The sequence below is a fragment of the Camelus dromedarius genome, chromosome 14 (assembly GCF_036321535.1).
Source record: "Camelus dromedarius isolate mCamDro1 chromosome 14, mCamDro1.pat, whole genome shotgun sequence".
NCBI lineage: Eukaryota > Metazoa > Chordata > Mammalia > Artiodactyla > Camelidae > Camelus > Camelus dromedarius.
The window spans coordinates 57,555,058-57,580,467 of NC_087449.1; the positions used below are offsets into that span (position 1 = coordinate 57,555,058).

The window sequence follows — 25,410 nt, forward strand, 5'->3', positions numbered from 1 at the left end:
TCTCCCATGGCAAGTACCATTTATTGAGCGCCTACTGTAGGCCAGGCACTGCAGGGGGTAATTTATGTGCATCCTATCATCAAATATCCCCAAAATCCTAGCGAGGAAGGTGTTATTAGCCCACTTGACAGCTGAGGAAGCTGAGACTTACAGAATGAAATCACAGTCCTGAAGTCACATGGTGAGGAACTATGCTACAATATGAGTCCCTGTCTGATTCCAAAGCCCTTAAACACTCGCTCCCCATGATTTAAACCCAGTGGCTTGGATCTGTTTTCCAACAAGGTGCCAAACACCCTTGTTTATGTCCTGTTCTTCTGCTGGGTGGTTATCAAACATTTAGGGGGTGAAGCTATCCCAGGCTTGGAGATCTGCAGCCAAAAGCCCAGTTCTGATTTAACATTTGGAAAGAAGGGTGAAGGAGTCAGGCATTGAGCCCTATGGGAGTCTTTATGGGGTTTCGTATAATTAAGGCTAAGCCACTTGGAGGTCTGCAACTTCAGGGACTGGAGGGCGCTGAGAAGTCATATGAACAAGGGTTTCTCAAGCCCTTTTGATGGAAACCTGCATAACGTGATGAAATTGACACCTGGACCCTGTCACCCCACACATTCGCTCCCTGGATAGAAACACGATTTGCCGAAGCAGCGCTTTATGACTTTCAGATCAGCGCAAGCATGGGCACACCGCACACAAACTTGCGCGCATGCGCCAGACGCAACCCCCTAAACTCATGTCACGGTCCCCTGATGTAGCAGGGCTACAGTTAAAATCCTCTCTCAGACCCGCTGTTGTAATGTGGGAAAGCTGAGGCCAGGAAGGATGGAGGGCTGGGCAGGGAGGGGACAGCTCAGGTGGTAGAGCGCAGGCCTCGCACGCATGACGTCCTGGGTTCAATACCCTACCTCCATTTAAAAAATAAAGAAAGAAACCTAATTACCTCCCCCACAAAAAAATTCAAAAAATTTCAAAAAGAAAGGGTGAGGGGCCTGCCCAAGGGGCCCAGAACATGTGCAAAGTTAGACTAGAATCAGGTATCTAGTTCCCAGCACTTTAAGTTACCAAAAACACTCATAGCATGTAAATGCAGCTGAGTGGGAGGTACTTGGAGGTTTTAAGGGACAAAATCCCTACAGCAGACATGGTCATTCTGTGCTCCTTAGAGGGCTCAGAAGCACTCGCAGCAGTGTCTCTGGGTCACGTCTGTGGCCATCAGATTTCCACCAAGCCAGGGGAGTCTCGGTGGCCAAGCTCTGAGTCTTGTGAGCAGTGGGGCTTAGGCCCGGCCCCTAGGAAGCTCAGCCTCTGGATTTGAACATTCTCAGGTTCAAATCCCCTCTCAGCCTTTCTCTGGTTATATGGTCAAGGTTACACACTCAGCTTCGATTGGCTCACCCATTAAATGGGATAATTATATCTACCTCTTGGGTGATTTGAGAAGATCAAATGAGATAACCTGTATGAAAGTCCCTAGTACACAGTAAGTGGTAGCATTACTGAGAAGAGAAAAGTGCAGTTCGCAGCTAGAGGTAAGGGATGAACATTGTAGAGGGGAGGAAGCAGTGTGAGCAGAGGAAGAGTGGAAAGCATAGGGCAAGATCCGAGGAGCAGAGGTTTTTGGAAATTGGGAGATAATTGAGAGATCAAGATGGAAGTGCACTATAGCCAAGAGCAGAAAGATCTTAAATGTCAGGCTGAAGAACTTGGCAATGGGGAGCCACTGAAAGTTTTAAAGGAAGGGGGTAATGTAACTGGAACTCATAAAAGAAAAGATGGCTAGGGGACCCTTGATTGATAATAACAAACCCTGCCAGAGGTTCACATATTGTATAGACCTGGGCTTTCTGAATTTAGCAGGAAATGAGATTCTGTCACCATCTTGAGACGCTTCCAGGAGGTGGCAGGATTTCTAAGTCTACCCAAGGAAGCTCCTGCCACCTAGGTGGTATGGGATGGGTGTCTCTGATTGGCTCACCAGAGGTGAGCCCTCCAGTTTCCTTTCTGGGTCAGTACAGGCCTCAGGAGCAAGTGCCCAGAACAAATCTGCAAGAGTAAGCGGAAGTTGGCCTTGCGTCTGCAACAGCACCTGGACGCATACAACAGCTGGAACCTCATTTGGAAGAGTAAGCCATGTAGGCAGTCCATGTCCTCCTGCTGGACAATAGGGCACTGAGTGATCTTCCCCTCTCCTGCAGACCTTTGAGGATACCACCTAGCATGGCTATCTAGCGGAGTGTCCATCCCCTCACCCAGAACAGGTCCAAACCAGGGGGACATCTGTGACTGGGCGGCCAAAGGGCAAGCCCAGTGCTTGTCCACATGTCCAATTAGGGGGGTCAAAGTGCCCCAACCACTGTATTGTTTGCCCAACTTCTCAGTTCCCTGTTCCCACATTGATCTGTGATCTCCTGGAAAGCAGGGACTGGGTCTCATTTATTCACGTGTTCACTCAGTCACTTATTCATTCAACAAACACTTGTTGAGCACCTGCCATGTGGCAGGCCTGCTTTTAGGTACTGGGAGGCCTGATGTATCAACCAGGGTTCGATCAGAGAGGCAGAACTCCTAGGAGGTACCTATTTATAAAATGAGGGATTTTTTAAAAATAGGGATCTAACTTTCTGTGATGGTGGGAGCCAATGAAACAGTCTGTGAGAGGGTATTTTTTTGTGTGCTGGTGCTGCTAACTGAATTCTTGCAGTCCAAGTGGCCAGGCAAACCAGAACCACAAGGATGTGTGGAACCTAAGAGAACAGCCTAGAACACCCTTAAGCATCTCATCACCTCCAAGTCTGAAGACAAAAAGCTAAAGGAGGTGACCTGACAAGACTCGGAGTTGCTGCAACCCTGGCTGCTTCATCCCAGCAACGTGATGAGCCTGCAGGTGAGGGACAGCATGCATTAGCCACAGTGGCATCCCGTGCCCCGTGCTCTGACTTTCTGATTGTATAGAGCACATGACTTCGAGTCCACATCTGCTTTCAAGTCTCTGACAAAACATCTCTTGAGACCCATGCAAACCTGGAACTCTGCAGGGATGGGAATTCTGGAAAAAGTAGTTTCAGCAGAGCTAAGTGACACAATGCAGATCCATGACAGCCCACCCGTTTTGACTTGGCACCTGTCTACACCTCTGCTAACCATTCTTAACCTCCAAAGACAAGAGCAAAATCCTGTTTCTGCTTAACATAATGCAGTACAACCGAAACAAACTAATCTCTCCCAAAGAGGATGCAAGGTCCTTTTACCCATCTTTGAGTCATGCTCATTTCTGTTCTAGCTGAGTCATAACCCTCTTTTGATATTCTCTGATTTACTGTTACTGAGATATAAGGTTAATGACGTGAACACATCTTCTGCAAGATGGTAGGGCCACCCGAGACAGGGCTGTAATACTGCAACCGTCCACTTCCAGGGACTGCCAGCATATCCTGGAGGACTATCTGTAAGGCTGACCCAGGTCTTTTTCTTCCTCGGCCATCTAATCATAGGGAACTCGCCCACAAAGTTATTGGTACAGATCAAGAAAGAGGAGACAATACGGCGGGTATAGGGATTATGGGTCTCTATGCCCCCTTCTCATGCAACTTACCTGGGCCTTCAGGACCTGTCTAGGTCCAATAATGATGGAATTGTTGCTGGGCACACCCAACTTTGTGACTTGGTGGGTCAGATAACAGCCAGTTAATGATAGGCAGCCCTGGTTTTGTGATAACTTGGTAACCCGAGGTCAAGAATTCAGTCTCTACAAAGACCCATTAACAAGCCAGATTGCTGTTTCCCAGAAGGAAAACTGTTATCCGCAGCTGATGGATGGGCTTTGCTCCAAAATCCTAAGGGCCCGTCAAAGCTTCCGTGTGGAATTTCTAGCCGCACACATTCAGGAACCATTCGATCTGCTGGCTCTCTTGTGCCTTTTCAGTTTGGTTAACAGCTACGAGTAGACCCCTCCCCCATGTACACATGCTTTATAGATGATTTTTCATATGTATGTAGGGGTCCTGTTTGTATCTGAAGTTCAATTTCAAACAACAGTGAGGGCCTGTATTTATAAGGCCATCTGTCCGATGAGTGTCTGTGTATCATGTTATCTGCCTGCTTGATATAAAGATCAAGAGGTATCTACCATCTGGTCTGTACATTTCGGTAAAGGGCGGGGGTGATGGGAAGGAGGCCTTTCTGATGGTTCTCTTTCCAGCCAAGAGACAGTCAAACGGAACAGTCAAGGAGACCACCTCTTCCAAGGTTTCAGGGAGCACGTGGCTTCATCACTTCCCCAGAGCTGTTGACTACAGTGAGAGTGGGGCCAGGGCAGCACCATGGAGGACTTTGGTGGGGTCCCCTCTACTGAGGATAAAGCCCAGTGCCCCAGCCAGGCTGACCATCCGCAGACAGACTCTGGAATCCCCAGAGGCAGCCAGAGCAAAGAAATGGAGTTGGCTTTTGGGCTGAATCGAGGGGGTCCTCCTGAGAACCCCCAATGTGGGTAAGTCCCTGAACCTCTCCAGGCTGTTTTCTCTCTTCAGGGGCTGAGGTTGAAGACAATGGGATAGTGGTCAGAGGCCAGGCTTTAGAACCAGGATCTGAGGTCTAATCCTACTTCTGCTATTGATGTACTGTGTGACTTTGGGAAAGTCTCCTAATCTCTCTGGGCCTCAATCTCCTGGTAGGTAAATGAAGGTTCTCCTTGAGTCCTTCCAGCCCAAATCCATGTCAGCCTGACGTGTTGCTCTCATAACCTCCCAGCATCCTTCTCGCACAAATGCCTGTCTGAATACCAGTGCTTTCAGCTGGGATGTCCCAGTAAGAGGGGCCTGAACACAGCCCTGCCCTGCCCTACAGAACTTACCAGCAGAGCATCACTCTGCCTGTCACCTGACCCTGATGGGAGAAGGGAGACACTTGGGCTGAGGTCTCTTCTCCATCATCTGGAAAATCACAATTGAAGAGAAATGGCATTAAAAGTGAAGCTCCACATTTCCTCTACATACCTATTTGAAGATGGATTTGGAGTGGGGATGGTACAGCTCAGTGGTAGAATGCCATGCTTAGCATGCACGAGGTCCTAGGTTCAATCCCCAGTACTTCCATTGAAAAAAATAAGAATAAAAATCAATTAATTAATTAACTAAATAATTAAATTACCCCCTCAAAAGCAAAATAAAATAAAATAAAAATGGCTCTGATCAAAAAAATTTCATGAGCAAATTGGAAATTCGAGCCACATTCTTTGTTACATTGTCAAATTAGGCATAAGTCCATAGCAAACTTTTCTAAAACACTAGTACATTCAGAGTATTCTCATAAAGTTCAATTTTATCTTGAAGATATTCAACATTGGATGTTTTTAAATATAGATGCCATTTATCATGCGGTTATTTGGGGATTTGTCAGTGTAAGGAAGTCAAAGGTCCTTTCTTGGAAAGGACTCTCCTTTGTTTTGGGACGTGTCCTTTCTTCCTGCAGCCTGGGTATTAGAACACCCTTTCTTTTATGACTTGATAAATGAGGTGGGCCTTATTTTTACCAAGGAAGGACATTAAAAAACCCATTTTTAATGTTTGCTCTGTGAAATCCCAGAGCCTCAGCATCCCCAGGTCAGCATCAACACAGCTTTGGGATTCCCAATTTATACGCAGGAAATGCAAGAAACATAACAGTTTCTTTTTTCAAGAGATCAGAAATCAGAGGGGTTCAGTAATGAGCCTGAGGCCACACAGCTGGAGAAGCCAAGCTGGGATTGAATTCAGCCGTCTCTGGCCTGGAAGCCCAAGGTGGCATGACTGCCAATCATCTCCCCACCCCCTGGAGGAAGACTGAGTCTCAGCGCTGGGCTCAAGAGGATGCCCAAGGTTTAAGGAGATGAGCCCTGAAGAAGGTTTGGTACTCATCCCAGGAAAACTTCTAGTCACTAATCGCACCTTTGGCCCCTGAGAGAACGTGGCTAATGTTGGCTTTAGTGCCCTAATAGCAAAGAAGGAGGTGCAGACAGTCCCCCACAGCAGGGGAAATGCCTGTGTGGTTATTATTAGTCTTAAGAAGGAATTTTATTTAAAATCCAGATGATAAATGTATGGAGTCAATGTTGCTTCTACTTGAGCAAAACTTCTCTACAGGGTAGCAGTGATCCTCCGACTGAAGAGTTGAAAAGTGAATGCATCCCAAGAAAGTCTTCCTCGTAGAGAAGCAGGGCTGTCTTCAGGGGCGAGGAGACATACGGCTGGCCTGGAGCGAGGGGCGGGCTCTCGGCACCAGAGCAGCCGACCTTGCATCCGGCGGCCAGAGACCCTGACCTTACCAAGTCCGATGACCAGAGTCACTCCCATGGGACTCTCTGGAGGGTGAGGTGTGGCTGTGGGGCTCCTTCAAGCCCCGTGGACCATTGAAAAGGAAGGAGCTCACAGAACCCGGGAGTCTCTCTGAGGAACCCAGCAGCATAGGTGAGCTCTGTGCTGGAGAAGAAGGGAGTAAAATTCGTGGTCCAGGAGGAGCTCAGTGGACAACTAGATGCAGAGGAAGTTGGGGAAGTATTGGTAAAGAGAGCTGTAGCTCCTTCTGTTTCTCTTCAGGCAGTGGACGAGCTTCTGGTCACAGGCACAGAGCTCCATCTGGCAGTGGGACCCGAGTTCTGCAAACAGGACGCCAAATGGAAAATGAGGAAGGGAAGATGTGCTCCGTGACAGACTCCGGGCTTGCTTCAGGCTGGACTTGCTGCTAGCCTGAGCGGACGCCCCGGTCTGCATCCTGCTCTCAGTCTGATGGGGGAGTCACAGCTTCTACACGTTGGGGAGGGGCAGTGCATAATCGGATGGCAGAGGCACAGCTGCTGCCCAGGGTGAGGTTTCAGCCCAGGGAGACACAGCTCCTGCCTTCAGGGAGTCCCCAGCCAGATGGAGGACACACATTCCCTCCCCTCCGGAGTCCCCAGTCTGATGGTGGAGACAGCCCCTGCTCTGGAGGGACTCCAGTTCTCATATAGGACAGAGATGCTATTTTTAGACTTAGCTTTGAACTCAAGCGGACCTGAGCTTGAATCTTGATTACCTTTTTGCACTTGGTAAGCCTTTGAGTCTGTTTTCTCATCTGTAAAATGTGGACACTGAACCCACCGCACAGCAAGCAAAAGGACGTATGCGAGGTCTTGGCGCCAGGTACATGCTGAGTCTAAGATGCGTCAGCCCTTCCCCTGGGGTCGGATCCAGCTACAATCCTACAATCTCCTGTCCCTCTGGCCCCCAGCTTCCCCCACAAGAGATAGACTGACTGACCTCAGAGCCAGCAGAGACCCAGCCTCTCCCAGTGGCCTAAACAGGAAGCCCCAGCCTTACCACAGGTGACCAGGCCCTGTCTGACTCTGTATCTGTACGACTGTGTCAAGACGTTGTAGCCTTTCCTCTCCAGCTCCGCATAGCAGACGTCATGCCACCAACAGCACCTGTCAATGCAAGCGACTTAGATCCCGAGTAGAAGGGGCCTGTCCCTTGAGCAGAGGCCACCAGGGCAGGTGAGTTCTGACCAAGAAAGAATCTAATAACACGGCTGAGTCCTTCTACTCTTCTACTCGGACTGCCTGCCGTGCGTACCAGCTCACTGGCCTCCTTCCTCCCGGACCTACAGTGAGACTACATTTCCCAGCCTCCCTTGCAGGTATGTGTGGTCACATGACTAGCTTGGTGGCCAGAGAAATGTACAGCACTTCTAGACCAACCCATATAAAAACCTCCCACACTCTTTCACTCTCTCTTTCTCCATCTCAGCTGGATGGAGATGCTGTAGCCAAGGACTCTGAGGCCATAGGGAGAGCCACAAGATGGGAGAAACCTGGATCCTGGAATCAATACGTGATTCACATTGTTAAATGAGCGAAAACTAAATTTCTAGTATGAGAGGTGTGAACAACTGTTTTTTGGGTTTTTTTATTTGGATTTACAGAAAAATCGAGACAATTATATAGAATGCTCCCTTTTACCTCAAACCCAGTTTCTTCTATTGTCAACATTGTATATCAGCATGATATGTTTGTTGCAGCTAACAAACCAATATTGATACATTATTAAAAAATTGTTAATAACATTATTACTAAATAATAACATACCATTATTGATTCCTTAATTGTAAAAAGTCCATAGTTTATTTAGATTTTCTTAGTTTCTACCTAAATGTCCTTTTTCTTTCCTTTTTTTTTAAATTGAAGTATAGTTGATTCGGAACATTGTGCTAATTTCTGGTGTACAGCATAGTAAGTCACTTATACATATATATATTCCTTTTCATATTCTTTTTCATTGTCAGCTATTACAAGGTATTGAATATGGTTCCCTGTGCTATACAGTAGGACCTTGCTGTTCATCTATTTTATATGTAGTAGTTAGTATCTTCATATCCTGAACTCCCATTTTATCCCACCTACCCCCTTTCCCCCTCCCTCACCAACCGTAAGTTTATTTTCTATATCTATGAGTCTGTTTCTGTTTTGTAAATAAGTTCATTTGTATGTCTTTTTTTTTAGATTCTCCATTTAAGTGATATCATATGGTATTTTTCTTTCTCTTTCTAGCTTACCTCACTTAGCATGACAATCTCCACATCCATCCATGTTGCTGCAAATGGCATTATTTTATTCTTTTTTTATGGCTGAGTAGTATTCCTGTGTGTGTGTGTGTGTGTGTGTGTACCACAACCTCTTTATCCAGTCATCTGTTGATGGACATTTAGGTTGCTTCCATGTCTTGGCTGTTGTAAATAGTGCTGTTATGAACACTGGGATGCATGTATATTTTTGAATTAGAGTTTCCTCCAGATATATACCAGGAATGGGGATTATGGATCATATGGTAGGTCTATTTTCAGTTTTTTGAGGAATCTTCATACTGTTTTCCCTAATGGCTGCACCAAACATTTCCACCCACTGTGCAGGAAGGTTCTCTTTTCTCCAGACCTTCTCCAGCATTTATCGTTTGTGGTGAATGTCCTTTTTCTATTCTAGGACCCAGTGAAGGACACCATGTTACAGTTAGTTGTTCTGTTTCTTTAGGCTCCTCTTGGCTGTGGCAGTTTCTCATACTTCCCTTGTTTCTGATGACCTTAATAGTTTTGAGGCATGGTGGTCAAGTCTTTTGTAAGTTGCTGTACTATTGGGATTTCTCTGATGTCTTTCTTATGATAAGACAGGTTGTGCATTTATTTTCTTGCTCATGTTGTGCCAGCTTTGGCCATTGGGAACTTTTTCAGTTGGTTCCTCGAAGTATCCCCATCAATGTGGGCTTTGGTTTGGGTTGGTTTTATTGGAGCCCTTCCTAGCTTTGGGGCACTGTAAGAAGCTCCAGGCACCTCTTGTATGTTTCCTGCCCTTGCCCTAGAATCAGCCATTTCTCGAAGAAGGCTGGGTTCCTCTTTTTGGAGGATGGTATCAGAAACCAGATCTGGCACTAGGTGTTGCTTATTGCTTCTGAGGTATTGTTTCTCTTAGGACCTCTCAGCTGACAGAGCAAAAAAAAAAAAAAAAAAAACTGTCTATATTAACCCGTGTATACACACGCATCTCTACATATTTCTTTATGTAACCATCTTCATCTATATTAAGCTAAACAGAAGTTCATACTGAAGTCTCCAACTCTAATCCATCACCATATAGATCATTCTAGCTTCCTGTCCTTGTTTGTCTGGTCTGTAAACTCCCACTCCAGCAGTGAGAAGCTTGACTCCAACCACATGCCATCCATCTGTTTAAGTGCCTCTATTCTATTATACGCATCTAGCCATGTAAGAATTGTTCAACCCAGAAAGTTGCATTTTCCAAGAACCATCTCTCCCATCTCCCATGTCCTTCTAGAATGCTGACACCTCCCAATCAAGGGGTGGGAACTAGGCCCCCTCCCTCATAAAGCCTGTGTGACTACCTTGACCAAGAGGACAGTGGGAGTGACGCAGTAGAATTTATGGGGCTGAATCACAGAAATGCCGTACTCTTTCGTCTTACAGTTCTAGAATACTCATTCTTGGAAACCAAGAGTCACGGTGCTGTAGGGAAGTCCAGACAATCTTGGAGAGGCTGAAGTGAGAGGAACTGAGGTCTGCAGCCTCAGCTGAGCTCCCAGCCAGCAGGCAGTGACAGCTTGCCGGCCATAGAAGTGAGGATTCTAGAAGGCGGATGACCCAGCCTCGGTGGAGCTGCCCAAGCTGAAGCTGGGAGGAGCAGAGCCCAGCCACCCAACGAAGCCCTGCCCAAGTGGCAGGATCTTAGCAAGTTAAATGGTTGTCATCGCTTTAAGCTACTACATTCTGGGGTGGTTTGTCACGTAGTGAAAGATCAGCTGTTACATTAGGCCACTGAGATTTGGGGAGTTACTAGATGTATCTTGGGCAAGACAGTTAACCTCTTTGAGACTCATCGTTCATACAAAGGAACTGATTTACAAAACAGAAACAGACTCACAGGCATACAAACAAACTGATGGTTACCAAAGGGAGAAGAGGGTGGAGGAGGGATAAATTAAGAGTTTGGAATTAACAGACACATACTACTATATATAAAACAGATAAACAACAAGGTCTTACTATATAGCCCAGTGAACTATATTCAATATCCTATCATAAACTATAATGAAAAAGAATATATATGTATAACTGAATCACTTTGCTGTACACCAGAAACTAACACAACGCTGTAAATCAACTATACTTCAATAAAACATTTTTTGAAAATTTCAGACTTGACATCGAATTAAATGAGATATTGTGGGTGCTGAGCCTAGGGCACAAAAGGCAGTCGTGATAATTAGCTCACCAGTCAATAGCATCCACAGGGGTCCCTTTGCCCCCCCAGCCACAGTAACAGCCGTAGAAGCCAAAGCTCTCCAAGGCAGGCTTCCCAGTCACATCCTCAATCATTGAACTCAGGTCCAGCAAGCTCCCTGGGACAGCAGGCACACCTGAAAGACAGCCAGTGTCCCCAGATGAAACCCAGGCGCACCTGCTCCAGACTCCCGTTCCCAGGATGCTTCTGCCCTTCCTTTCACCCTGGGGCTCAGAGGGACCAAGGTGTCTCTTTTTCATTCTCCCCATTAGTGGGTTAGGAATGAGAAAGCTGAGGGCCAAAAGTATAGAGAGGTGGGTTGGAAGTTTGGATGTGGAGAATGAGCAACCGGGTTCAAATCCCGGTGCTGCCACTGACTCACTGTATGGTGTTGGCTAGCTCACTTGATCTCACAGAGCCTCAGTTTCCTCATCTGCAGAATGGGGGCGCCTAAAGTGACCACTGACCTCTTGGAGTTGTCATGGGGGTTGAAATAAGGTACAGTTTGTAAACTTTGAGCACAGTAGCAGACACATAGTAAGTGACCAAGAAATATTAGAGATAATTAATGGGGTATCTGTGTGAAGCAGGCAGATAGGCTCTTCCTGTCTCTCCTGGTGATACACTCTCCTCTCCCCAAAACTAACCCTGTTTGGAACAGAAGGCACAGAATCTTAGAGAAGTAAAGCCAGCTCCCTCATCTTACAGTTGAGATGCTGTGACAGGGAGGGGAAGGTGCGCCTTTCCCAGGGTTTCACACGCAGCCAGAAGCCCTCCCTGCACCGGGTCTCTAGGGGACCTGGCCAGACACCAAAAATTAGGACAGCCTGTCGGGGGGTGGTGTACATGGTTACGGGGCTGCAGGGGAGGCCTGGAGCCCGGCTCCCCTGATGCTGCGTCGTTGGCTCCAGGTGGGAGGTGACAGCAGGCAGGGTGTGTAGAAAACCTGAACAGCCTTGAGCAGAGACTATTTATATAAGGGTCTTGTTTTAGTTTAGCTTTATTTTGTTTTGCGTCTAAGTGAAAAACCCACTTCCCACATCTGCAAGCCCCATGTCCTGCACACAGCACAGCCTTCACGTATCACCTCTAAGCATCCTGCCGCAGCCCAGCCCGTCCACCTTTATCCTGTGTCACAGATGAAGAAAGAGAGGCTGGGAGAGGTGTAGGCTCTTGCTGAAATTTACATGGTGAGTGCAGAGCCAAGATTCAAAGTCAAGTCTCCCAGGCTGGTCTCCTTCGCCCGACCCTGTTGTTTCAAGGGTTGGAAGGGCACCAGTTCAGAGGTCTTGGGGCAAGCACTTACTACAAGCCAGGAACCAGGCCAGTATGAGAACGCCCTTCATCTCCAGGATTCTGGAAAAGAAAACACATCCCATGGCATGCCGATCTGGTGGGGCCATCACATGGCCTGTTCAGACCCACCCCTGGCTCCCCACCAGGCCCCACCCTCTCGTGCCGGGCAATAAACTGAGATCTGCAGTTGGAAAAGACAAGGCAAAAACCTCAAGGAGCAGACCCAAGGGGCCCCTGAGGGGAGAGGGGCATCCTTCGGGGCATTGTCTCCAGTAGAGATGGGAGAGAATTTTCCCACCACAGAAGCCCCCAACACAATTGCTCCATCCTCCAAAAACAAACAAACAAACAAAAAATCTTTTTCAATTCTATTTTACAACTGCTTTGGTATAAAAACAACACAATCCAGGCTGGATTCATTCTCATACATTCATTATATCATATTCATTTTTTTTCTCCTGGCTTTCAAAGAATTTAAGATCAAAACATTTTCATGGGCTCCAGGCACTAGGTATCCCTAAAAAATAAGTCAGTCCCGCGCGCTCACAACAGCTCTGCAGGGTAGGTGTCACTGTTCCACAGGAGAGAGAAATTTGCACCCTAAAATGTGTCTCTTTGGCATAAGGATTAACCTAGGCTGATTATTTTTAAGAAACTGAAGACTTGAGGAGTCTTTCTTTTTACCTCCACCTTAACTGGCTAAAGAATGTAGATAAAGGGTCTGTTCCTGGAATAGAGCTATTACCAGAGATACCTGCTGGGAATACGAGAACAGGTGTGGTGGGGGACACTAGGCAGGGCCTAGAGATCAGAGTCCACTCTGTGTCCCCTTGTCTCTTCCTGGCCCAGCAAACATTTGTTTACCAAATATTTGCTTTTCCGCCTCCATGTGAATTACTTTCCTCCCCTTTGAAATCCCAAACCGCTACTCCCAATATCCTTTTTGGTCTTTAGCCAAAGATGGCTAAAGTAAGGGTTGAGCCATTTTTGCGAGTTGCTCAGTTTTCCTGGTTTCTCCCATGTATACATGCTATTAAACTTTTGTTTGATTTTTTTCCTGTTAGTCCATCTCTTGTCGATATAAATCTTAGACCAACCAGAAGAATTTAGAAGGGTAGAGGCAAATTTCTCCCTGCCCTCAACAGTTCCCATTTAGCCAGTGGACAAATGGAGGTTCAGAGAGCTCAAGCAACTTGCCAGAAGTCACAAAGCCAGTAAAAAGTGGAGGCAGGGTTCAAACCCGGGACCTATGCAACCCTCACTGCATCACACAGCCTCTCTCCCCAGAGGGATGTGTTCTCCTTTGAGCTGAGGGGACTGGGTTCCTTCCCATGCTCTTCCCCATAGGCTGGAGGCCCCAGCTTCCCTCCCCAGAATCTGCCTTTGGCAAACACATGAATCACCAGCTTGGAGTCAAAAAAAACTACACCCAAAAAGCAGGTGGAATTCCATGTGTCTTGGGCCAGTGATGGATTCTAACTTGGCCTCTTAGAGGTTCCTTACCAGTGACTGCCTGCGTCCCTTCTCTCTGTGGGTCCCAAATTCCTTGTTCATCCAGAGCTGCTTAGCTGGCCTATGGTCTGCCAGGATTCTGCTCCAACACCCTGTGGTCTCCGGCCCCTGAGTTCAGTGGTCACTCTGCCAGAGCTCTGCCCCGGGGCCCCTGGCACCGCCCAAGACCTGGCCCCAAACACACAGCCTCCAACTCCCTGGAGTTCCTGGCTACTGGGCCGGCCTTTCCATGCCATCTTTCATCCAGCAGCTCCTCTGAGTTCCAAGAACATTCCTGAGGGTTCTGTCTACCCGCAGCTTCTGCTCTGAGGGCTCTAAACAGCCAAGGAAAATGGTCCTGTATCCTACCCTTCCGCACCAATCTTTCTTGCTGCTTCCTGGAGTGTGACAGGCAGAAGACACCAGCAATCATGCACTGTGCATCTCTGACATACCAGACACTGTTCACTGTCTTCTTAAACCTACCAATGGCCCCTTAACAGGCAGGTATTGTTAAACCTGCCCTTTGACAGTCATTTGCTAACTGAGTGAATAACAGTTGTTGATTTCACAGATGCAGAAATTGAGTCTCAGAAAGGGAAGTGAGTTGCCCCAAGGATTCAGCCCAGGACTGTGAATCTCCTCCTTTGACTGATGCTACTCCACTACCTCTGAGCAGCCCCTGTGTACCAGCCATGTTGTGCACTTTCTATATTTTATGACTCTCTGACATCTTGGGGACCTTGCTGGGCTGGGAAGAGACAGCCTCTCCAGGACTGGCTAATTCCAGATAAAGCAAAAGCCTCCCCTGTGAACGTGCCTTTCAAATGCAAACCAACCAATCCTAAACTCACATGCCCAACCTCCTCCTCTGTATAGCTCTCACACTCCAAGCCAACATTCCCCCTGGCCTAAATCATCGCGAGGCCAGGCAGATAACAGAAAACCGGGCTCACCCCTGCAGCCTGGAGTCTGCTGAAGCTATTCAAGCTGGCTAGTCCTAGGCTGTCCCCTGCCCTGTCTTGCCTTCCCCACAGAAAACACAACACAGGCTCCTGACCATGCTTGCCCTCATTTATTTTGCCTCCTGATCAACCCTGGTGCTTCCCCATGAGGCCCTGCAAGGTGTGGTGTGTCCCCTTATCTTGAAAACTGTAACAAACTGTCTTTTACACAGCATTCATCTCCTGATCTGTTGGCCTCACCAGACCTCAACAAAACCCAAATCCCAGGTGGCATTTAGAGCACCTCAGGACATGGCTGTTGACATGAGGAGCAGCACGAGGCCCCACGCAAAGAGGTCTGAAAGTGCACAAAAGGAGCTTCACGGGGGCTGTGGCAGAAGCATTGAAACAGCTGTTCTGGGAGCTAGGAAGGCGGACCATCAATGGAGCCCAAAGCAGGCTCCCAGAGGGATGTGGGTTGGCTATTTTTATCAAGCAAACAGCAGAGGGAAATGAGTGAGGCCACAAGATAATTGTGGAGTAGAGCAGTGGCTGCGGGAATGAGAAGTGGGGAGAGTGGAGACAGCCATCCAGACAGAAGCATTGAAATGTGGGGGCCAGGGAGTGGAGGGTCACTGAAGGGACAGGTCCTCCAAGTCCACATACAGCAGCCGACCCCCTGCTCCCAGGACCATCCTCCACCCCCCATTCCAGTTCACGTCTCCTGGCTCGAAAGGATGGACAGCACCAAGCTCCTTCTATACAGAAGGTGCTGCTAAGACCGCCTCCACATCTGGGGGTGGAGGGGAGGGGGCCCAGCTCTGTGTGTACCTTGCCCCCCACCTCCCCTCACGCCAGGCAAGGCAGCCCCCAGAATGAGATTCCTCACCAGTGACACCTTCTCTTCGTCCTCAGGGCTGGAGAACAGGCTGGGCGCGCCTGGTTTTAAAGGCCCCCTGCCTGCCTCCCACACCCCACCTGGACCAGCTCCAGGATTCTTGGGAACTCACACAGGAAGTCTTACTTCACCCCCTCAAGACCCCTGGGGATTTTTTTCCTCTCTTTTCTGTGTTCAAAAGTAGCTATTTTCGGAAGTGCATCAGGTGCCTGGGTGGCTTTCGGGAAAGACATTAAGGAGGATCTGGCCTGGGCCAGCCAGGGTCAAGGTTCTTCTCCACTGATGGCTCCTCCCTGATGCACACACCCCCCCCCCCACTCTTCTGAGAAGATGTGGGTGTGAGTTCCTTCCTCTCCTCGCCCTTGGCTTCCTTCTCAGTGTCTCCCCCTTCACGGCAGCATCAGAGAGAAATTCCTCCCTGTGCCCTCATGAACCCTTCTCTTTCCAGGACCTAATCACCGGGGCCCCCTCGGAATCCTGTGAATTCATTTCAAAACGGAAAGTGCTTATTGAGTACCTCCTCTGTCAGGCACTGCCAGGGCTCCACTGTGAGTAAGACAGCTTCCCTTCTGGTTGGGGACACAGATAGGAAAGGCATCAAATAAGTATGCAGTGTGTCCAGGAGCAGTAACTGCTGTGGGGGAAAAATCCTCTCTGCTCTGTATTTTCATTGCTCTTTATCAACCAATCTCTTCCTCTGCCTACAGGTATACACGAGCCTGGCCATCCTAGACCAAACAAAAGCACGCCCAAAAAAGAAAAAGAAAAGAAAAAAGGAAAACATCCCTTGCCTCTGCCTACTTCTTTCCAGCTTTCTTTTTCCTCTAAAAGCCAAATGTGGAGGCAGAGAAGCCTCCTCTTGTTCATCACCTGCTCTCTTCTGAACCCCTTGATGCCTGCCTTTGGCTGTGTCCTACATCAGCTCCCAGGGAGCCCCCAAAACCTGGCACTGCTCAGGCTTGGTCTTCACCCCCTCAGTTTCTTGGACACTCCATCCCACTGGCCACCTCCTCCTTCTCAAAACTCTTTCCCTCTGGCTTTTGAGTCTGCCGTCCGCCCTCCCGTGGCTCACCCTCCATCTCTCTTGGCCCCGAATGCAGGTGTTTTCAAGGGACCTGTTCCTCCCTCTCTTCCCCTCTCTAGGGGTGAGTTGTCCGTGTTCAGGGATTTAGGTCTTATTTCCATGCAGATTGTCCTGGAGATATCCTTGGCAGAACAGTGTCTGGCACTAACCCTCACTCAGCAATAACACTGAGTGGAGAATAAATGATTGAATACCCGGATGAGGAGAAAGCACAGTGTCAGGTCAAAGAACCTGAGATTCAAGTCAGACCGACTCTGACTATTCATGACACCTGACCTCATCAGGTCTCAGTTTTACCATCTGTAAAGCAGGATGGTAATCGAACCAGCTTCATTTCGTAATCATGATTATTCAATGAGATGGCCGGCAGAGGGGCTCAGCGCTGTGCCTGGCACCTGGCAGGGGTTCACTGCATCATAGCTACTATAAATATCATTGCTATTATGTCTTTCCACCAAATGGAGAGCCCCACGAGGGTAGGCACTGGGTCTGCTTCATTTCTGCACAACCCACACCTGGCACATAGTAAATGTTCAGGTAGGTTTGTTGAATGAATACATAACTCCTCCAGCTTTAGCTTCATTCTCGCTGCATTCCTCCAGCCCACACTTCAAATATAATTATTAAATATAATTTTATAATTATATAAATTATATAATTTATATTCACAAATATGTATAAATATAAATTATAATTTATGATTTTATATACTTTATATAATTTTATATAATATAGTTATATATAAATTATACAATTATATTTAATTATATAAATAAAATATATAATAAATATATTTTTAATGTATAGACTTTAATATATATTTAAATAAATATAACAATTAAAATTCAAATACCTGCCTGATGTTTTAGCTTGATGTCTCACAAGAACCCCAGAACTAAACTCACTGTCTCCCCTACAACCCAGCCCCTCGCAGCTCCCTTGTCTTTGGTGAAGGATCCAATCATTCACACATCAGCAGTTGAAGCACCCCAACCACTTCCAACCCCAGCAGAGTGGAGACTCTTGAGGGTAAGATTTTCCTCTAGTTCCTTTCTGACCCTAGCACCTAGAACAACATCTAACCTGTGGGAGGTCCACCAGAAATATCTGTGAAATGAATTAAAATCCCATAAGCATGCTTGTTCTTTGGCACTTGCTGTGGCTGTCTCGTGCAGGCTCGTCCCAGGGCTGAAGCCCTGCTGAGGGCAGCCGTTGCCACCTGGATGTTCTCTCGCCCTGAGACCCTGGGCGGCTGAAACTCCCTTGGCCTTATCAAACCATCTGATGCCCCCCAGGCTGGCACCTAGAACAGGATAGCCTAGGGCTCACTGGCAGAGAGCCTACACTGAGTCTTCCTCCTCCAGGAAGTTTTCCCTGATTGCTCTTTCCACAGGAAGCACGCCTGTCTCTGGAATGTTATAGAACTCATCACACATACTGCACACTCTGGCCTTTCCTGTTGAAGGAGATTATGAGGCCGATAGCTCAGGAAGGAAGGAGAGAGGAACTCAGTATTCAGTGAACATCCATGGTTGCCACAAGCAAAAGGCAACTTCAGCATTTATGACCTCAGTGCTCACAAAATCTCATGGGGCGCTATGATCCCATTCTGTAAGTAAGGAAACTTACTTACTTACTTCCGTAAGTAAGTAAGGGGCAGATGTTAGGCAATTTGCCCAAGGCCACACAGCTAGTAAAAGGTGAACCCAGACTCTTAAGCCTGACCTGTCATCCAAGTTCATGTTCTTTCCACTACACACAGAGGTAGAGATCCAATAAAGACACAATGATTGGGATTTTCCCAGGACATCTGACCAGAGGGTCACATGATTTCCTTATACATAAGATAGAGAAGTGGAAACTGAGTTAGAGTTACAGCTAATGTAACTGATGAGTCAACCTCATCATTGGTTATAAGCTTTCACCCTAGGGCAATACACAGCCCTTGGAAATTCTTTCTTTGTCCTCCAGATTGCCTTTAAAAAATGGATTTAGTAGCTAATGTATAAACGTTAAGAGATCTCAGGAAGAAATCCAAATTTCCAGCTTCTCTTTAAAAAATCTCGCAATCCTGGCTCTGAATTCCTGTTTGATGAGCTACACCCATAGACTGGATGTGTGTTTAGCTTTGTTCTAATCTCCCTCACTCCTGCAGTCTTATGCCCACCCTGCCTCACTGGGGCTCCCTGCTTGCAGGGCTCTCCAGTAGCCTGCCATAGAACCCAGTCTTGAGTTCGAGCCTCTCAACCTGTTCATCAGGAACAGGACAGTGAGATTTCTGTCTTGAAGCAGAAATCCTCTTTTCTGCAAACTTGTGTTTTAAGTGCCAAGCTCAGAATCTAGTACATTGTAGTTGCTCAGTAAATATTGTATCAGCACGTGAATGGAACCCATTCCAGGATGAAGCGGTCTCTGAGAGCTTTCTGGAAGAGGAGCCACCTGGACTGAATTTTTAAAAGCGAATTGAAGAAATTGGAACCCTTGTGCACTGTTCGTGGGACTGTAAAATGGTATAGTTGCCTTGGATACAGCATAGCAGTTCCTCAAAACATTAGGAATAGAATTAACATATGACCCAGCAATTTCCCTTCTGGATGTTTGCCCAAAAGAATTGGAAGGAGGGTCTCAAAGGGATAGTTGTACAACCAAATTGACAGCAGCATTCTTCACAAAAGCTAAAACATGGCAGCAACCCAAGCGTCCACTGATGGGTGAACGGAGAAGTAAAATGTGGTGCATACACACAATGGAATATTATTCAGCCTTAAATAGGAAGTAAATTCTGAAATAAACCAGTCACAAATAAACAAATATTGTATGATTCCTCTTACATGAGGTACTTAGAGCAATCAACATCATAAAAACAGAAAGTAGAATGGTGGTTGCCAGGGGCTGGGGTGCGGGAGATGGGGAGTTAATATTTAACAGGCAGAGAGTTTCAGTTTTTCAAGATGAAAAGAGTAATGAAAGTTGATGGTGGTGATGGTTGCACATTATAAATGTATTTAATGCCACTGGACTACATACTTCAATTGGTTAAGATGGTCAATTTTAGGTTATGTGTATTTTATTACAGTAAAAATATTTTTTTAAAGAGAAAGAGTGGATTTTAGAGTTCACCAACACAAGAATGCAAGGAAGGGCATTCCAGGTAGAAGGAACCGCCTGTGTAGTACTCGTGGGCATGCATTATAATGGCCCATTCCAGGGACTGCAAACAGATAGGGTAGCTGAGGGTGTAGACAGTAGTATTCTAGTGGAACTGTGCCGGGCAGGTATCAGGGAAGGCATCTGGAAGAGGTGGCACCTCCTCTTAGGCCCCGGGAAGGAGCACAAATGTTCTACTAGGTGCCACAGGCATCCTAGTGGCCTATTCTCATCTCCCCCAACCTAACAGGCAGATCTGACCGTGATCTTTTTTTTTTAATGGTGGTACTGGGGATTGAACCCAGGACCTTGTACATGCTAAGCACGCGGTCTACTACTGAGCTATAGCCACCCTCCAATGTCCTCTTGATTTAGCTTTGCGTTTGTTTCCTGGGTGCCTCACTGGAGCTCTGCCCACAGGAATTGCTCAGGAAATGATCGCTGGGCTGGACTGGGATTGAAGACAAGTGGAATGTCCTAGAATTGTGAGTATCTCAGGATTACGAGCTCTGAACCTTGAATCCTGGCTCTTGGATCTTGCCGGTCAGAGCAATGGGCTGGTCTAGGGTTTCTCTCTCCTCCAAAAAAAAGAGGTGACGTTACAGTATGGGAGAACAAGTAGGCTTTTACCAGGTGAAAAAGAGAGTGAAGAACATTCCAGAAGGAGGGAGCAATAGCAACCGAGACAGAAAGGAAGACTAGTTCAGGGAATGTTTCTTGAGAATAAACAGTTTGATTTTTCCTAAAGATAAAGCAAAACATGTACTTGCTGTCAAGTAGGTGTTTGCACTTGCATTTTTAGCGAAAGTTTTGGTGAAAGTTAGAGTTGAGCCTGTCATTTAAGTACAAAGGGACTGAGACCAAGACAGGGCTGGCTGTGTGCACCTACAGAGCCAGCTGCCAGCCTACAGAATGGCTGAAATCCTGTGAGGCTGCTGCTCCCTCTGGACTTGGGTAGTTCGTCCACCCAGTCGTTCTGTTACTCCGCAAATACGTGTGGACCACCAGATACATACTCGGCTTTGTGCTAGTGACTAACAGGATGAAGAGCAAGAATGGCAATTTCCCTGCTCTCCAGTGGAAGGAGGAGGAGACAGATGCCATAAACAAGGAAAGAAACCCATTAAAGAGAGTTAAAGATGATAGTCAGTGCTGTGCGGGTGGGGGAGGGAAACAGAATGATAGGGAATCAAGGGGAGGAGAAGGAGCTACCTTGGCTAGATGGTCAGGGAGGGCCTCCTGGAAGAGGTGGCATTTACGATGAGATCTGGAGGATGAGGAATCAAGAGTAACAGATCTTGCCAAGTATTGGTATTCTAGGCAGGGGAGCAGTCCTGGAACAGGAGCACGCCTGTGAGTTGGAGAAACAATAAGGAAATTAGGTCTACCTTTGCCAAAAAGCTTTCTTTTGAACCTTGCCCCCAACTGGGTAAGTTCCCCTTCTTTGTTTTCTCCCAGCACCCTGTGAGTACCCTCATCATAGCATCAATAACATTATATTACAATATCTCCTCCCCGGACTGTGAGCAACTTGGGGCTTTCATTTTGACATTCCAGTGCCCAGTGTAGGGCTTAATACATATCTAATGACTTCCTACCTGAATCAATCAATGAATGATCAAATTGGGCTATGAGTCCCTGAGGATGTTTCATTCATCTCTACCCCTGGCAGCACCTAGTATATGATATGGCACAGATTGGGCCTTAGGGGAAAAAAAAAGTTTGTCAAATGACTAATAGAAATAGCTAATGCTTATTAAGCACAGACACCATGCTAACTTCTTTATGTGGCTTATCCCATTTTATCCTTAATGTGATCCATGAGGGAAGCATCACTGTCAGATGCAGTCTGCAGATTAGGACAGCGAGGCTCAAATTTGGGAAAAGAAAAGGCCCGCACAGCTGGTAAGTGGCAAGGCTTTAAGGTGAACCTGATCAGTTTGACTCCCAAGGCCATGTCTACTCAGCCCAAAGCTAAACTGCCTTCCAGAAATGGGGGCCTGGTGTAAGCAGCTCTTTGCAGGAGACTGCCCTCAGCAGGAAACCCCTTTCGTCTTGTCACTAACTTTAAAGCAGACACTCCCATGCTGTATACATCCCTGGCCCAAGCTCATCCTTCAAATCGTGATCACACAATATCTTGCTTAGTCTGTCGGTTCTTTTCATAGATGAAAGAAGTCGAAATGGAGAATCAGTAATTAACAGATGACCAGATCTCTTCCCTAGCTTCCCCATCAATAATCTTTCCAACAAACTGTACGAACGAGAGAGAATCCAAACAAAAGATCACGAGAAGTCGACAAGCCTGCAGGCCGTGGGGGATGGCGGCAACTTTGACCCTCATCTGAATGATTAACTGAGATCACTTCCCCTGTTCTGTTTAAAACTTTCGTGGCCGAGCAGAATCCGCAGAGTTGGCTTTTCCACCATCTCCCCAGATTGCCAGCATTCTGATTAAAAGCAACTTTCCTTTCTGGTGTTGAGTTTTGAGCTGCCTGTGAGCAAACCTGAGTTCCCCAACACTAGGAGTGGAGGGGGAGGAGGGCCAGGGAGAGACAGAGGAAAGGAGGATGACCTCCTTCTAAACGCCTGCAATGGCATCTTCCCCAGCTCTGTCTCTTTCCACATGGACCAAAGTGTCTGGCACACAGAGGATGTTCAGTGCAAGTTAAGGAATGTTAAATAGATGTTGACGATTCCTCATCCCAAAGAAGAATATTTTCATGTGGTTCAAGTTAAAAAGTAATGCTGGCAAGGCCTCAGATTAACATGATCCCAAGTCCCAGCTCAAACCCTATTGACAACCTCTGCCCAGGTTTGCCCCCAATCTTGGGAATGATCTTCTAGGTAACCACCATCTTCCCTTTACATGTGGCCTTGGCTCATTAAGAATGACACAGCTCACAAGGTTTGATGTTTTCTGGGTAAAGAACCCCACAGCCCAGGGGATCTCCTCTGAAATGTTCTGTGCCTTGCCCACCCCTCCCAGAGACCCCTCTTTGGTTCCCCAGACCCCACAGTCTCCAGCCTCTCCCACTCCAGCTGCTTCCTGCAGCCCCCATGCCCGTAACTGACCTCTCTGGCCTGGCTTCAGCTCCTGCTCCCGTGAGCAGCCTCACCAGGCAGGGCCGGAAGCCCCAGGCCCTGCTGGCCTCCAGCCGCAACACTGGCGTCCACGGGCTGTGGATGCCAACAGATTCTAGGCTTCTAGAATCTTAAAGCCGAGGACAGTGAGCAGTGAAGACAGACCTGGGGGTGGTGAGGAGACACTTCTGCCTGGACCGAGCCAGGCATTACCCTGCTCAGGCCCCAGCTGCCCTGGCAGATGCAGGGAGTCCAGCAAAAGCCCAGAGCCTGGGGCCAGCTCTCCTGCCAAAGGAGCCTTGGGCAGTCACCCAGAGGATTCCAGCGGGGGTGGATTTGAGACCTGAATTATCCAGGTCACAGCCTTATCTGGCTTCTCGGGCTTCACTAATCCCCTCAGCCTGGAGTGCTCACCCTCCCCTCGGCCCTAAGCCCAGAACTTTCTTAAGGCCCTGACAGTCTGCTGAGTATCTTGACTGTTTTAGCGCCTGGGTCCTCAGTCTTGACAGAGGCAGGAGTCTGAGCGCAGCACCTTGGGATGGGATGCCCAGAAGACAGGGCGGGTGGAAAGCCGTCCAAGTGCGAGGTATTGGAGCTGCCAGGGAAGCAAATGCAGTGAGTTCTGAGAGTCGGGGCCAGTGGCCAGAAATGCGACGCTGTCATTCATTCAGAAGTGATTTCCTGAACACCTACTGTGTGACAGCTGCTGGGCTGAGAGGCAGACAGAAAGATGAATAATGCAGGGGGCGGTGCCGGGGGAGGTCCTTGCTCTCAAAGAGCTCAGAGTTCAATGGTGGAGGCAGCACTTGCAACCAAAAATGGCAGGACTGCAGGGACAGATGGGCACAGAGCAGCAGCAAGGAGAGGGCCACCCCGCCCAGCCAGCAAGGGCTGGGGACTAATAACAACTCAGCTGCCGCGACAATAATGCTGGAATTAACATCTGTGGGGTGCTTACTGGGCACCAGACACTATGCTAAGTGCAACACATGATTTATCCCGCCTAATACAGACATTAACTCTATGGGGGAAAATCCTATCCAGACGGGGGTCCAGGAACCTGGCCAGGGTCACACAGCTAACCAGAGCCTCCCGTGAGCTTAGAAGGACTCTGTTTATTCAGATTGGCAGCCCCTAGCTTCACTGATATAATCCGGAGCACAATACAGATATTAAGTCTTTTTTTCCTCATGAGCAGTGCAGGGAAATGAAAGTCTTCAAAAGCAATCCAGAAATGTATGAAGTTAAAAGTGAACTTTTTCCATAATCCACCAAAGGTAAACACTTTCAGAATGATTCCTAATCTATGAAGAATATTTAACATAACCATGATTAAGAATAACTTTTTAGCTCTTTCTTTTAGTTCTTGACCATATTGGCTTTTGCTTTTGTTTCAGATTTTTTTTTTTTTAAGAATTAAAGCCTTAAAGATTAAATTCCTCTTTGTCCCCTCTCCTGCCCTATTTCCAGCCTTCCTCCTCTGCCCCTCGGTTACCAGATTATGAGACTGATGTGTGTCCATAAACAATATATAACATTATTTCCTTCTTTTTGTTTCTACAGGAATGGAATGATAGTGAAACGTAACATCTCGAAACTTGCTTTTTTTCACTCTATCCATACTGATCCCTATATAACTAACTTATTTTAAGATATATATTGATAGGGGCAATATTGCATCATAGGGTATCCACATTTTTCCCCAAATTTTTATTTTGAAAAATTTGTAATCTACAGAAAAGTTATAAGATTCATGCAATTAACACCCATAAACGCTTCAGTGCACCAATTGTTGACATTTTGCTTTCATTGCTTTACTTTTCTCTCACACATTTGAGGGTCAGTTGCAGACACTTCGTCCTAAATAATTCAACATCTATCACCTAAAGACAAAACATTCTCCTACATAGCTTCATAAAATTATGACACTCAAGAGAGTTAACATTCATAGAATGTTATTATCTAGTATATAGTAACAATGTCTAATATCCAATTTTCCCCTCTTGTCCTAGTAATGCCCTTTATGTCCAGTTTGTTTGCTTTTTTTCCAATCCAGAATCCAGACAAGAATCAGGCATTGGTTGCAGTTGGTTGTGCCTCTTCTGTCACCTTTAATCTAGAACATTCCTTAGTCTTTTTTGTTTGCTGGTTTTTATGACATTGACATTTTCGAAACCAGGCCAGTGATTTCACAGAACCCTCCTCAATTTGAATTTGCCTGATCGTATCCTCATGGTGATGAGGTTAAACATTTTTGACACAAACACTTCATATGTCTGGTAGGGAGGTGAGAATTTAATTTCGTGTCTCCATAGGGAAGGTCAGTTATCTCAACACCTTTTGTTGAACAGTCCAGTCTTTCCCCTCTGATTTTAACACTCTTTCTATCACCTAAGTTTCCACTTATGCTTAGATCTATTTGGGGGATTTCTTCATTTTACTTTGATCAGTTTTTCTACCCTTGCCCTAATATCACTCAGCCCGATGACTATGACTTTCTAAGTCTTTACATATATTAAGAAAGTTCCTCTTCTTCCTCCTTTTTCTTTAGAAATTATTCTTAAACCCTTACTCCTCCATATGAAATTTAGAATCAGTTCTTCAATGACAGCTCCCACGGGGATTTTTACTGAAATTTCATTGAATTTTATAGGTGATTTGATGATAGTCT

General features: G+C 46.9%; 1 protein-coding gene across 2 annotated transcripts; it reads right to left on the reverse strand.

Annotated features, from left to right (window-relative positions):
• Positions 1 to 5,862: 5,862 nt before the first annotated feature.
• On the reverse strand, positions 5,863 to 15,445 carry PLA2G5 (phospholipase A2 group V). Of its 2 annotated transcripts, none has more exons than XM_010979793.3 (5): positions 15,416 to 15,445; positions 12,102 to 12,151; positions 10,787 to 10,931; positions 7,329 to 7,435; positions 5,863 to 6,628 (listed from the first exon to the last, which is right to left on the reverse strand). In XM_010979793.3, exons 2-5 carry the CDS (start codon positions 12,139 to 12,141, stop codon positions 6,504 to 6,506), a joined length of 417 nt encoding a protein of 138 aa, XP_010978095.1. In that variant the 5' UTR covers positions 12,142 to 12,151; positions 15,416 to 15,445; the 3' UTR covers positions 5,863 to 6,503. The 2 variants fall into 2 exon arrangements, with proteins under 2 accessions (XP_010978095.1, XP_031319571.1); XM_031463711.2 differs by lacking the exon at positions 15,416 to 15,445 and adding an exon at positions 13,595 to 13,889.
• Positions 15,446 to 25,410: the final 9,965 nt, after the last annotated feature.

Excerpts from the sequence above, each read along its gene's own strand:
- PLA2G5 (XM_010979793.3), bottom strand. The coding sequence starts at position 12,141 with ATGAAGGGCGTTCTCATACTGGCCTGGTTCCTGGCTTGTA. Across the intron at positions 10,932-12,101 it reads GGCCTGGTTCCTGGCTTGTA|GTGTGCCTGCTGTCCCAGGG; the intron begins GTAAGTGCTTGC and ends GCTGTCTTTCAG. Across the intron at positions 7,436-10,786 it reads CCTGTGGATGCTATTGACTG|GTGCTGTTGGTGGCATGACG; the intron begins GTGAGCTAATTA and ends TTGCATTGACAG.